The 13743-nt window shown below is 41.4% G+C and overlaps 1 protein-coding gene across 2 annotated transcripts in view; it reads left to right on the plus strand.

Moving 5' to 3' along the window:
- The window catches only part of LOC125708413 (ephrin type-B receptor 3-like), a 45379-nt gene that overhangs the window by 13980 nt on the left and 17656 nt on the right, over positions 1 to 13743 (plus strand). For both annotated transcript variants that reach the window (XM_048975912.1, XM_048975913.1), the window contains exons 2-3: positions 9153 to 9217; positions 12015 to 12687. In XM_048975912.1, the coding sequence (XP_048831869.1) occupies positions 9153 to 9217; positions 12015 to 12687 (738 nt within the window). The remainder of the gene's footprint in view (positions 1 to 9152; positions 9218 to 12014; positions 12688 to 13743) is intronic.

Below are 13743 nucleotides of genomic sequence, written 5' to 3' on the forward strand. Positions count from 1 at the left end.
GATGTAACCGGCGATGAACCAACCCACTCTATAATAAAATTGGCAAACATAAATGTTTGAATAATGGATGTATGTAAACATGTCATACAGTGTCTAAGGTGGTTAGATTTATTTCCCCAGATTTCCATATGCGAGCCTCGCGCAGACCGACCACTATACTGAGCTCTTTATGTAATTGTTTGGAGACACATAAACCCCCAGCCATATGGGGCCCTCGAGCTTTGGACGTCAATCAATTTATTGGTCAATTTCTTTCATTGCAGTGAAATGTGAATTATGGTCCAAGTCGTGGTGTCATGCCTAAATACGCGATTAAACAAAAATGTGGCATCTATGGATTCGAAGTGGAGCTCCTTGCACTGACTTGCATGATGGTGGTGCAGCAAAGATCAGACTTGCGTTAAAACTATTTTTCATTTTCCCAATGTCTGCTCATCCCAGTCTTCCAGCTTTTTCCCAATAGCCATAAGTAAAAGAAAAAAAAAATACAGAAAACGTTTTCTGAAAGGCCTGATAAGTCAAGTTATTACAGCAGCCGATTGTAGGATTAATTAAGCGAGCGGTGATTAGCACCCCAGCTGACAGGATCACATGGGGCGCGGAGTGGCTGTGCGCTAAAACTATCCTAAGTGATTTATCTACAAAGTGATTTGATAGAAAAACAATAAATAATAATGATCTTCCTGTTTTGGAGGTAATGAGCCCAAATAACAAATAAAAAATTTCTAACAGCTAGTATTCCGAAAAAATAAATATATAAAGTGAGTAATTACCCCACAGCTGCTTGTTTTTAAAGTGATGAATGCTAAAAAGCCTGAAACCTTTCATTGGGTATCATTGTCTTAATAGCTGAGTAGATAAATAAGTAGATAAAAAAATAAATGTCCTAGCGTGACAGAGATTCAGAAGGTTCCACCTCTCGCATACCAGATCAGAGGTTTTACCACGAAGGTGTGCTACTGCAATTTGAAGTCTATTCATAAATGAAAGAGGTAATCTAGAAGAGCTAATGTAAGTCACTCCAAAGCTAGGCATGTGTGTGTGTCTTTGCGTGTCAGTTAGCATAACCCAGACCCAAAGTGCCGCATTCCTGGCAGTTACTGACTTCTCTTTGTTGTCGAGTTCCTGACCTGAATCCTGAGAAGCAGGCAGGTAAGCATTAGCGCGATCCGTGCCCTCAGCTAACGTGAGACCCGGCAAAAGCGATTGCGCAGCCCAGGGCTGATGTGTCATCTGAAACTCTTTATCCTGCATATACATGCTTACAAACACTGCAGAGTAGAAAAGTAAATACTCCCATTGCTCTATAATAATACTATAACCATTATGGGATGTAATTTATGACAGGCCTCAGGTATTATCACAACTTTGCATGAGTCACCATGTATTTTGATCCATTGTTTCTAGCTGTTACATATGTTTTTGAATGTAGTTATTAATCTTTGGTTTTAAATGGAACTATTAAGAAGAGACATGAAACTCTCACTGTATTCCAATGACTATCTGTCGGTGTGAAGTTGCAACATGTAATACCTAAAATTTTATGACTTATTGCGCGTCTGGGATGTTTCACGTTAGACGGGGTTTTGCTAGGATGCAACTGAGGCTCATCAGGTATCACTGTCGTGGTGCCTCTCGGGTTCCATCCCATAGTTGTTTCAATGAATCGGTGACTCTGAATTGCCTGTAGTGTGTAAATGCCCTGCAATGCACCGCTGCTGGCTCCACCTCTTGGAAACTCGGTCTGGATAAAGCATGTACTGTTTTTGCTGAGTTAAAGAAAGGACATTTTCCAAAAGAGCCTGTGTATGAACAACACAGAAATACGTTTACTCAGCTGCTGCTTTGCTTTTAGTATATAATGTGCTGGCAAGCATTTGTGTAGGCTTCATATAAATCAAACGTCTTTAGTATTTGCAGTGAATAAGGTACATAGTAGACCAGGAAAGTTCTAGCAAAATCCTTTGTCTATATACTGAGACAGATCGATAGATACCCCTTAAACAATATTTAAACAAATCGAGAGCCATTGATTTTGTATGGTCGTATTGCCATAGACAACAGCGAAGTGGCATTTTCCTTAATTTTTCCCAGTCTCAAGTGGCTGTTGTTACCACAGCATAATGGGCCTGTTGCTGGGAGCGGTCTTTAAGTAGGTAAGTGGAGTGCGCTGTAGGAGGGATGGGTGTCTGGAAGGCCCTGCTATCTGCAGCACGAATCAGGGCTGGTGATCTGTTCAGGCCCACACGTAAAATACAAGTGTAATGAGGGTACCAAAGAGGAAAGTGGATGCATTCCTCATCCCACTGCTATGCTTTGCCACCCTATCTAAATACTGGTATTTTTCATTCATCCACTTTATGTAAATACGGGTGGTATATAGGTTGCTGATTAATCTCCCAGAACAACTAAAGAAAAGCTAGACAGTTTAGGTATGGTTCATTAACTTTGCCGTTCCTCTTTATGTTCAAAGGACACACACACATTCCACTGCTATAGGAAATAGCTTCTTTCAGCGTCTGGGGACCATTCATTCAGCCAAGAACGGACTTATGCACGGGCTAGCTTGAGCTGTTGCCCAGGGCCCCGGAATTGTAGCGAGCCATACAGCATTGTATGTTGAACGTAGGGGCCCAGAAATGATTTTAGCCCTGGAGTCTGGAGACCTTCCGAAGTTTAGCCCTGCTGTCAACATGGTCAGCCATTATTCTCACTCATGGAAAATCTATTATAAAGCACTTTGTTAAATTATGCCACAGTAAATAAAATTGACTGATAGATTGATATTATCCACTCCGTGTAGGAGCATGTCTCTCAATATTGCATTTAGCTTCTGAAGGGTTGTCAGATAGATGTTAAGTACCTTATTATTAAGCTGGTAGTGGTCTGGAAATTGAAATGCGTGTGTGCTGAATTTGTTTTGTGTGACTCCGGGGGGATTTTAGCTTGAAATTCAAAGATACAAAGTGTAGATTAATATAATGTAATCTGCAATGCAATCGTTACATGTTAAGGAACTATAATTTAAACTGGGCCTCAAATCCTTATATGGGCCCTTAAATCTCTTTAAAAGGCACCCGGAGGTGATTTCTGCACCTTGGCTGTATTACACAGTTCTTCTTCATTATAATTGATAATGACAACATTATTCCTATGCTTTCCATGAAGGCTGAACGTTATCAGGAAAATTTCGTATATCGCAATATGATTTTTTTTGAGATACCGTGATACTTATAAATCAAAAAAGGAGTTGAAAATTCACCCAAAATAAACTGTAGCCATATAGAACTCGTCATTGTCTACCAATGGAGTCATGCCACCAAACACAAAGATGCACCAATTGCTTTTGCTCAATATCATCTCTATGGAACCCAGAATATTTACAGAGCGCGGAATGCTAATGTCGTCTGGTGACCAGTTCTTGTTCACTTTTTTTTTCTCCTCGCACATTTTTGTTAAATTTCTCACAAAGATACCACGCTGTCTATGAGTGAGGACAAGCGTGAGCATGAGGCATGCAGAGCAGATCTCCTGCAAAAGTCAGATAATCCTGAAAAGGAACAATTATTAAAATTGTAATGCTTGCTAAGTTTTGTTTACTGTGGCAGAATAAAAATGTCGTAGCAAAAGTCATTGATGATCTGTGATTGGCGGAAGGTTATGGTGCACGCCCCCCCCCGCCAAATTCTCTAGGCAAGTTTTAAAAATACGAGAAAGTACTATTTTTTGAAAAAATAAAATACCGTATACCGTGGTATGATGTCCCGATGAAATGACGGTATGAAAAGTCAGATGCTGCCCAATTCTAATTTCAATATTAACATTGCACATTGTGCAGACCTACTTAGCATACAAGGCTGTGTACTTTAGCTTTAGCATATATATTTTAAAAATGAAGATGCAAGCCTGCCTGTTTGAAACCAATAACATACAAGTGTTGCATTGTTGTTATTTTGGCAGAAATACTAAAATCTGATATTTGTCTTAAGAAGTTTATCCATCTGAGGTTTCTGAGCGCCGTTCTGTGTGGCCCCCCATCATTACATGGGTCCAGAAGGTGTCCTCTTGCTGTCCAGTCTCATGTTGTCAGTGTGGCTGTGATATTTGAAGTCAGAATCCACACCAGAAAAATGATGCACTAAGCCATGGTTTTTGCAGAGAATGTGTCTATTTCTTTATTATTTTGCCGCTTCAATAATACTGTGGTCATTACTGCTGCAGATTGCAGGTACCTGCATCAGCGTTTTCTGTGAAAGGTTTTGCTAGCATAGAAGGTTGGCGCGATACCTGGAATGCGGAAATGCCGGTACTGCCAGTCTGAGGAAGTGCGTTGCAAAGTGCATAGGACCCAAGATTACCGGTTAGCATGCACACTCACATATGTTGACACAACTGACATCTGTGCTGACATTAGAAAAACACAGTTATGCTGTTATACGAGGTGGTATTTAGAGAGATAAGATAATTGAGATGTTCAAAACTAAATGTTATTGTTGCAACCTAAAGGTAGAAAGAAAGGTAAAGTGTAACAGGAGTTTAAGCTTCATGAGATTAATTATTAATCTTTAGATTTTTTATTATGAAAGTTAATGGTCTGTTAAACACATAGAAGAACCTTCGTTATGTTCATTTACTTCTTGTCAGATATAGCGGAATAAATGTTTAATTCGTTTGAGTGGTGTGCATCTATAAATCTGAGCTCTGGCCATTGTCCACTTTGATCATCTGAACTTTCTGCAGTTTATGGCTGTGCCCGCTGAGCATGATTTCTGTAGACCATCATCATTGACCAGGGGTTGGACACAGACCCAGACTAATAGGCACAAAGACACACATATACTCAGGCACACCTGGTTGAACACAGTGGCCTGAAGGTTATTTGTCTGTCAGGCCCGCCTTGCTCTGTAATTACGGACTTCTAAGGAACAGCCGTAATTCCTGAACTGAATTGCCTGAGAGCTCTTGAAGGGTAATGGTCGGTTCACATCTTCAGAAAACCTCAGTCTCAAGAACGGAAGTGAACATAAAACAGGCCGATTTCAAAGTTACGAGTTGTAGAGTTTTATTGACGTGTGTATATAATACAATGACATTCTGACTGGCATGTTTCTTCTTGATTGTAGTGGCAAATAAAACACAAGAAATGCAGCAATAATAGATGGTGATAACAAAAGAAAAATAGCATGGACACAGCATACAAACAGCATATAAACAGCAAAAATGTACATATTAACATGTAACGGACATTCTGCTTAGGAAAACTAATATTGTATTGTAAGACATAACTAGTATTTAGATAGATAGATAGATAGATAGATAGATAGATAGATAGATAGATAGATAGATAGATAGATAGATAGATAGAATTATTATGTCAGTCCTTTTAAGTTTCAACTTTAAAAGTTCAATATATTTGTTCTAAAAATTTATTTAACATTTTTATTTGTGGATGTCCTTCCAATAAGCAGTTTCAAGATAGTTGGATGGAAGAGTAGAAGGTTACATTAATGCATGTATGTTTTATTATATTTTTCATATAGTGTTAAATGGCGGAGTCACCCATATCATTGTCCTATAGGTGTCTGTTCGTATAGCTGAAAAAGAGCCAAAGAACGGAGCCACAACAGAAACACATGAAGTGCATTAGAGCTGAAAGGAAATGCGCTGATCTCTTGAGCTCTGATAGTCTGCCTGGTTAGTATACATAGTGCAGCAGTGGTGATAGGCATTGTGACGTGAGTGACAGAAGGCACAGTGACTGAGGCTTGGGCCTTTTCAAGGGGCTATTATGTGAATTTCTCACAGGGGAGCCTGCCACCCACACCTACTCCTGTTGACCAGTTACTGGTGCCACTTCTACGCAAATGTGGTCCTTCTAATCAGCAACTCGCTCACTGTATAAAGGAGAGGCCTGCCATCATTTAAATTTAAATAGGCCCTTCCTTCACTTCCTTTCACAACACTTCTTCTTCTCCCCCGTGGCTAATAAAGGCACCAGACAAAGGCGCAGACAAAGCAATCAGCCTAATAGCTCTAATAAGTTTAATGCGGTGTTACTGTCTGCTGTTGACACGTTTCTGTTTCTTGGTTAAACAGAGCTGAAGTGTTTTAGGATAGAGTTCGGTCCGGGTTTCTCTCCATTTGCTTTTAGGAGCTACAGTTGCCTGTAAGGATGTGCATTTCTACAATGCTGCAGCGGGGGATACATGAGGAGACAGAAAAAATAATAGCCAGGAATAGAAGGTTTGCATGAATGTCTTGATGACTGACCAAGCCACATTCTGTTCAAAGACGTGTTTAGAGATGGCCGGGTCACAGTGCACAGCAATCAACATCTAAAGGTCTTCTCAAAGGTCTTCTCGGATACACAGCCTGCAGCAAATTCAGCTTTTCTGTCGTTAAAGGACCGAAAAATAAAAACGTTTCAGCATATTCCTAGTCTTCATGCTTAGGGAGCGCTTGGGTCGTATTGTGTTCCTACAGGTGTGCTTTACCCTGGAGTTTAAGTGTAGGAGAGCGTACCAAAATGGGCACTGAAAGCCAAAAGAAGCTCTGGAAAAATCCCTTGTAATCCTTCACCTGTCTGCTCTGTGTGCCCTCGCAGCCAGGGTCTAAAACAAGCAAGCATTCTTTCACTCAAATAATGGCTCTTTTTCTCTCTTCTTAGGTTAGGTTGTTTGAACAAAAGGAGAGAAAAAAAATCGGACTTAACCCAGGGCACAGTAAAAGGTGTGTGAGTGTGTGTGTGTGAGGGAGAGAGAGAGTGTGCGTGTTACTCCAGCTTATTTTGTTGGGAATTGGTGAGCCTGTCTCCCTTTTATCAATTGTACCCCATCATTATAGGATTATGCAGTATTTGCTTGCATGATGGACCGTTTGTGTGTCTAGGTGCGTTAAATCTATGTGTCAGAATAAAGAAAAAAACTTGCTAATCCATGTGTCAGGGACCTGTGCATTTGTGACTCGATAAAGCTTATCTCCCCGTCTTCCTTTGACCTTAAATGCAGCTGATTATTAAAGCAAATCAAATAATATCAATATTTTGAAAGCTGTCACAAGTCAAGATATTACACACAGAATTCTGTGACCGCAGTCAGTCGCTGCAGATATGTAATTCATGTCGTAAAATGAAGCTGAACACTGTTTCTCTCTGAAGCCAGAGAGAAACAGTAATGTTGTTGCATATTTTGTAGGTAGCAGAAAATGTTCTGTAACTAAGCGCTTTCAGATATGTGATTGGACTGGACCCTTTTTCCCCTATGTGACCAGAGTGGGTGAGCGTCCTTTACATACTATGAGGTGCCTACGTGTGCATTGTTAACAATCATACTCTAGTTTATGGGGCTTTTTCCGCGTCCTGTTTCCTCTATAGCTTCCTGTACCCCAAAGAGTGAATCTTATCTGTTTTTATTTCTGTTCCATAAGCACACACACACACACACACCCCCACACACAAGCACACACACATGTTTGTATTCATATCTTTGTGGGGACTATCCATTCATTTCTATAGGTAAAAACCTAATCCCAACAATAGCAACCTTAACCCCTACCCAGCCCTAACCTTAACCATAAGTAACCAAACAAAATACAAGGCTTTTGTCACTTTTAGTTTTTTTGATTGCATTCACAATTGAGTTTCCACTCATAGGGACCAAAAAAATGTCCCCACAAGGTCAAAATATCTGGTTTTTATTACATTATGGGTACATTTGGTCCATCCATCCATCCATCCATTTCGTGTAACCCCTTGTTCTGATCAGGGTCATGAGGGGGGTCCAGAACCTGACCCGGAGGACACTTGTGTAATATACACCCCCCCCCCCCACACACACACACACACAGGATGGTTACTGCTCTTCACAATAAGCAGTCTGCTGTTCTGTATTATGGTTTGAATAGACCCTCACCCCTCTGCTCAGTTTATGGCTGGGCTTTGGGTGGGGGTGACGGGGGGGGGTCATCACACGCTGTGTCCTGGGCCCGGCTTCATTCACCCGATACTGCCTCCTCATCTAAATGCACACACCAGCCGTACAATGCACAGCTTTGCCCGTTTTCAGGAGCATTACAAAAGCACAAACAAAGCAGAACGACGTGGAAATGTGGAGGCGGGGGGTTACTCGGCCCGGTCTAAAAAGTTCTGCTTTTAGCTGAGCGGGCATGTAGACAAGCGTACACTCGCGGTGTTACTCTCACCGCTGTATGTGAGGGTTCAGACGCTGTCAGTTTAATTTCTGCATAAAAAATTGATTTTATGTGTCGGCACGCAGAGTAGAGAAATCACACGTCGCTATCAAGAGTGACAGCGTCAATCCAAACAGCAGTACAACAACACATGCAAACTTACTGACATCCTGAAATGATCCAACCGTAATGCCAGCTTTGTCAGTATAACAACTGTTACATAACACATACCTGTTAAGTAGAAGGTGCGTACAGGAGTACGGATATATATATATATATATATATAATCATTATATTTTCTGACTGAGGAATACGCATAAGTACAGTGATTTTCTATGTGTATGTAAACTGAGGACTGTTTGATTGCATAGAACCTTGCTTGTGTGCTCTTTAATTACTTGCCTTATTTTTCAAATATATAGTTATCTATAACATTTACATTTCATTCTCCTTATATTCTAATTGCTACCCCTGAGGATAGAGGCAGTAGTTTGTCAGTGACAGTCATGCTGCATTTCAGGCAGCGATGACACCTCTAATTAATCTCTTAACTAGCATTTCAATAAAATGTTAACAATGCCTGCCAGAACACCCACAGTGATGTCCTGTTATTTTTTTTCAGCTGTCTGCCAGCAAAAGTGGTCGTTGTTGTTTCCAGGTTATTCAGATAAGGATTTCAGGGGCTCAGATTTAGTAACAGAACAGAGAATTCCCCTCTGACAATACGGCTTCCCCTCACATTTTTTGCAATAAAAGGTAGATTCAAAATATTTGGGTCATGAGGATGGGAATCGTTGCACTACAGATCAGTTCTGACCAGCCAGGTTATCCGTCTCTGGGGATATCAGAACACGCCGGTTTCTGTGTCAGCGTCTCCTGTTCTCTTCACAGTGAGCTCACCATGCATGAGGAGACGGTGGAGAAACGGCAGCTGCAGTAACGCTTCTCTTCCTGTTGTCTTGCAGAAACATTAATGGACACAAAATGGGCCACGACAGAACTGGCCTGGACAGCGCATCCTGAGACGGGGGTGAGTAAGTGCGTTTGGAGCTATACGTGTTTGGTGGTGTGTTTTCAAAACTCAGATTAACGCAGCCTTAAACTTAAAAATGCGGTTTGATTTTTGTAAAAAAAAAAATAAATAAACTTTTAAAAATACTCTCAGAAATACCCCTGTGCCCAATTAGAGGATTATAGTTCTGATTTTTAACTTATTCCTGTCCACGATCTGGGAAAATAAGCACAAGCTACTCCATATTTTAATAAACACAGATTCTTCTTCTCTCTCTGCCCTTTCCCAAGCATGTATTCTGCTCCTCTGTGTAACTACAACCAGGGCCATTGTTAAAGATTTTGGGCCCCATGAAAGCACATCATATCGGGCCCCCCAGTCCACACCAGTTCAATTATTTTCCAAAATTTTTAGGGCCCCTGTCACTTAGGGGCCCTTGGAATCATCCTAACCCTCCCCCCCCCCCTTACAGCACCCCTGCCTACAACAATGGCTATACATACAACACCCCCCCCCACACACACACACACACACTTTAAAGCCACCCCCTTTATTGCGCTTACATTCCAGTCTTCCCATTCCATCCCAACACCCGCCTGCTGGGGGTCTCACCATCCCACTGCAGCTGTTACCAGTCCACACTTTCCATGCCTCCTGGCACCTGGCCGGGTGCCTCCTGGTCCTCTTTTTGCACCCCCCCCCCATCCCCCAATAAAGTGCAGGTCCAGGGGATGTGACTGATAATATTCACACCTAGAACCTGTGTCCCCACCCACCCCACCAATTTTACACATGGTATCAAAACTTGATATGTGTTGTCAAATTAACACATCACCAAAACTCTAACCTCTGTGTATCAGACATTGGGTGTCAATTTTCATTTGTTTCTTTGTCTTTTTCATTTAAGTTTGTACTCCACTAATTTAAAATCATTCTTCTCGGTTCCTTTAATTCCCATTTTTTTTCTAACTTCACAGTTATTTTTGTATTATACAAGTTCTGTTGATAACGTCAGTAGGTGTTGTGCTTGTTGTACTGCTATTTCAGTGCATCTGGTTATTCAGCAATGAACAGTAAAAATCAAAGCACCCAAAGAAACAATGTGTTTAACGAAGATTAAATAAGACCTGCATCAGAATTGTGTCTGTCAAGACATCAGCAGAAAATGATTCCCTCTCCTCGGTGATGAAGTACCGCACTTCTGACTTACCTAGACAAACAGACGTAGCGCGATCAAATGGAACAGCCTGAAATGAACAGACATGATCCAGGGTTTTGTTCTTGTCGCCTCGGTTGCACGCCTTATTTTTCTCCCCCCATCTTCAAAAAGAGGTAGCAGGTAACAGATGGAGGAGGAGGAGCAAGGAGAACCATTTGTTTCCGGGAAATAAAGGTCTTATTTGATACTGGCAACAGCCCTTGGGATTTCTAAGGAGTGTGGATGACAATTATAGACAGTAGTTTAATGCCATTTGGGCATAGAAATGTCCATTTGGACTTATATATGTGACTTATTCTGACATATTTACACACACACACACACACACACACACAAACACCTCAGAAATTAATTGGGTTTTAGACCTGTTTGTCCTCGACACCAGTCACTGGACAAACCTTCCCCCACCTGCAGTTACACCATCATTATCCTGCAGTATTTGAAAGTATAATTTTCAGTTTGGCTGGTTAATTGGGCATCTTACTGGATGTGGGAACATACTGTTGCGTTTTTAAATACAGTTCCTTCGCCAAGCAGATCCCGGTGTTGCATCATGCATGAATTAAATCATTTCATCTCCTCCACTTCACGAGCGTAACAGTTTTGTGAAAGTAATTCGCCGGGATAGCGCCGTCCCGCGAGCATCTAACCCACGCTGCACAACACCTCTGATTAAGCCTACATGCCATTTATCACTTTAACTACACATCTAAAGTAACTGTAATTAAATTAAAGTAAAATTTCAATTTGCCTGCAGTCTGTATATATATGCTACGCTAAGCAATGCTTAAATAAACTCTCTGAATACCATTGGTTTTATTCACATACTGTCTGCTTAGCCTGAATGACCTGTTTAAGTTGTATACTGTTGTTGTATGAACTGCTGTTTTGTGAAGTTAATTAATTTCTTATTCTTAGCTTTTGACATATATTGGATGCATATTTTGTGCATTGCATTTGCACCGAATGGACGTGTGTGACTAATAGATTGATAATAACAACAATTAAACACTGAGACAAATGCATATCCAGAGCTTATCCATTCACCTGACTCATTTGCTTAACTCGCGTTCATTTATTTGTTCAATTGTTTGATTTTCAACCCTTTTAAACGCAAATTACAATAGAGAGAATAAGCAATACATTTCGCCCACTAGCTTCTGCAGTGCGAGCGTAGCGGATATCCCATAACAGAAATATAATTGGTGATTGGTATCTGGGCAGCTGTTCAGACTGGGGTAAAGCTATCATCTGCTTGTCTTCTGTGGCATTCGGTACCATTGCTATATTTTTCAAAAATCGGCATGTAAATTAAGTGCAGTTACCATAAGTACTTAACACATTTTGCAGTGCTGTCCTGAACATAATACTTTCTAATTATACAATTACTCTACTTAAGAAGCAATTGTGTGACTCTAACACTTGCGTTAGCAGGAAACGCAGCTAGCTGTACTTAATGTATTACCGTGTGTTCTGCTTCAACATGCAGTTTTACTAGGTATTACTAGGTTTTACTAAGCGTTTTGCTTTATATACCATCTACCTCGAAGCCCAGTCACGACATAGACTTTAGCTGCGTTTCCTTTCTCCTCTCAGTGGGAGGAGGTCAGTGGATATGACGACGCCATGAACCCCATCAGGACGTACCAGGTGTGCAACGTGCGGGAACTGAACCAGAACAACTGGCTGCGCAGCAACTTCATCCCGCGCAAGGATGTGCTGCGAGTCTACGTGGAAATGAAGTTCACCGTGCGTGACTGCAACAGCATCCCCAACATCCCAGGCTCCTGCAAGGAGACCTTCAACCTCTTCTACTATGAGTCGGACTCGGACTCAGCGACGGCCACCAGTCCATTCTGGATGGAGAACCCATACGTCAAGGTGGACACCATCGCCCCCGATGAGAGCTTCTCTATGTTGGAATCCGGCCGTGTCAACACCAAGGTCCGCAGTTTTGGACCACTCTCCAAGGCGGGGTTCTACCTGGCCTTCCAGGATCTGGGGGCCTGCATGTCCCTCATCTCCGTCCGTGTGTTCTACAAGAAGTGCTCCACCACCATCGCCAACTTCGCCGTGTTCCCGGAGACGGCCACGGGGGCAGAAGCCACCTCTTTGGTGATCGCCCCCGGAGTCTGTGTTCCCAACGCGCTCGAAGTGTCCGTTCCTCTCAAGCTGTACTGCAACGGAGACGGAGAATGGATGGTTCCGGTGGGGGCTTGCACCTGCGCAGCTGGGTTTGAGCCTGCCATAAAGGACACTCAATGCCAAGGTGAGCTATTTACCAATCTTTACTACAATCTATTCAGTCTGCAATACACTGCAACATGAAGAATGTGTTTATATATATATATATATATATATATATATATATATATATATATATATATATATATATAAACGCCTTAACTGGTGTTTAAGTAGTGTATATATATATATATATATATATATATATATATATATATTTCATTGTCAGATCAGCTTGCATACGAGGATTTGCATAAAGTGTTAACACATCATCCATTAGAATAACTAGCCAATTTATTATTCGTCATATTTTCAGGTAGACAAACATATAGAAAAAAATCATTCATCCTCCCATCTATCCATCTTCCAGTCGCTTAATCTAGTCTGGGTCGGGGGGGTCTTATGCCTATAGCACACAGCGCACAGAACTGGGGTACATCCAGTATGCAATGTCAGTCTGTCAAAATAGATATAATAGCTGACATAGTATATTTATGCTAAGATGCTACTGTAAATTATTACCACACTATAAACTTCAGTTCAGTTCAAAAAGAATTGCTGATGTAAGAATCATTGTTGTTTATTACAATCAGCATAGCAACTGATCATATATAGTGTTTTATAGGTTTTTTTGTCATTCTGTTGTCTGAAGTATGCTTATATTCTATGGCATGGTAGCTTCACCAGTCTACCATTTCAATGCAGAGTCTGCCATTGGTTGGCCCACCATCTGTGCTCTCATCTGTGTCTGAAGAACCAGGCTGACATTGGATGATGTAAAGAAAATAAAAAAAAGGAAAACAAAACTTTCAAGACATGATACATAATAAGGATGATGGGGATGAGAAGGAGGGCAAATGTCATTTGTGTGGCGGGCGCAAGGCCTTGGGGAGGGCAAGCCTGAGATGGTAAAACGGAAAGTTGCAAAGGGAAAGGAGTGTGATTACTCTCTCCCTGGGCTGGGCCGTTTTACATAGGATGGAAAACGCGGATGAAGGGCACACAAAGCATGCAGGAGGTACAGAAGGAAACACACTGAGTCCTCTTGCGGCAGTTTGCCTGAATTTGAATGCCTGTCCTG

Source organism: Brienomyrus brachyistius, chromosome 15, assembly GCF_023856365.1.
Source record: "Brienomyrus brachyistius isolate T26 chromosome 15, BBRACH_0.4, whole genome shotgun sequence".
In the NCBI taxonomy this organism is placed as follows: Eukaryota; Metazoa; Chordata; class Actinopteri; order Osteoglossiformes; family Mormyridae; genus Brienomyrus; species Brienomyrus brachyistius.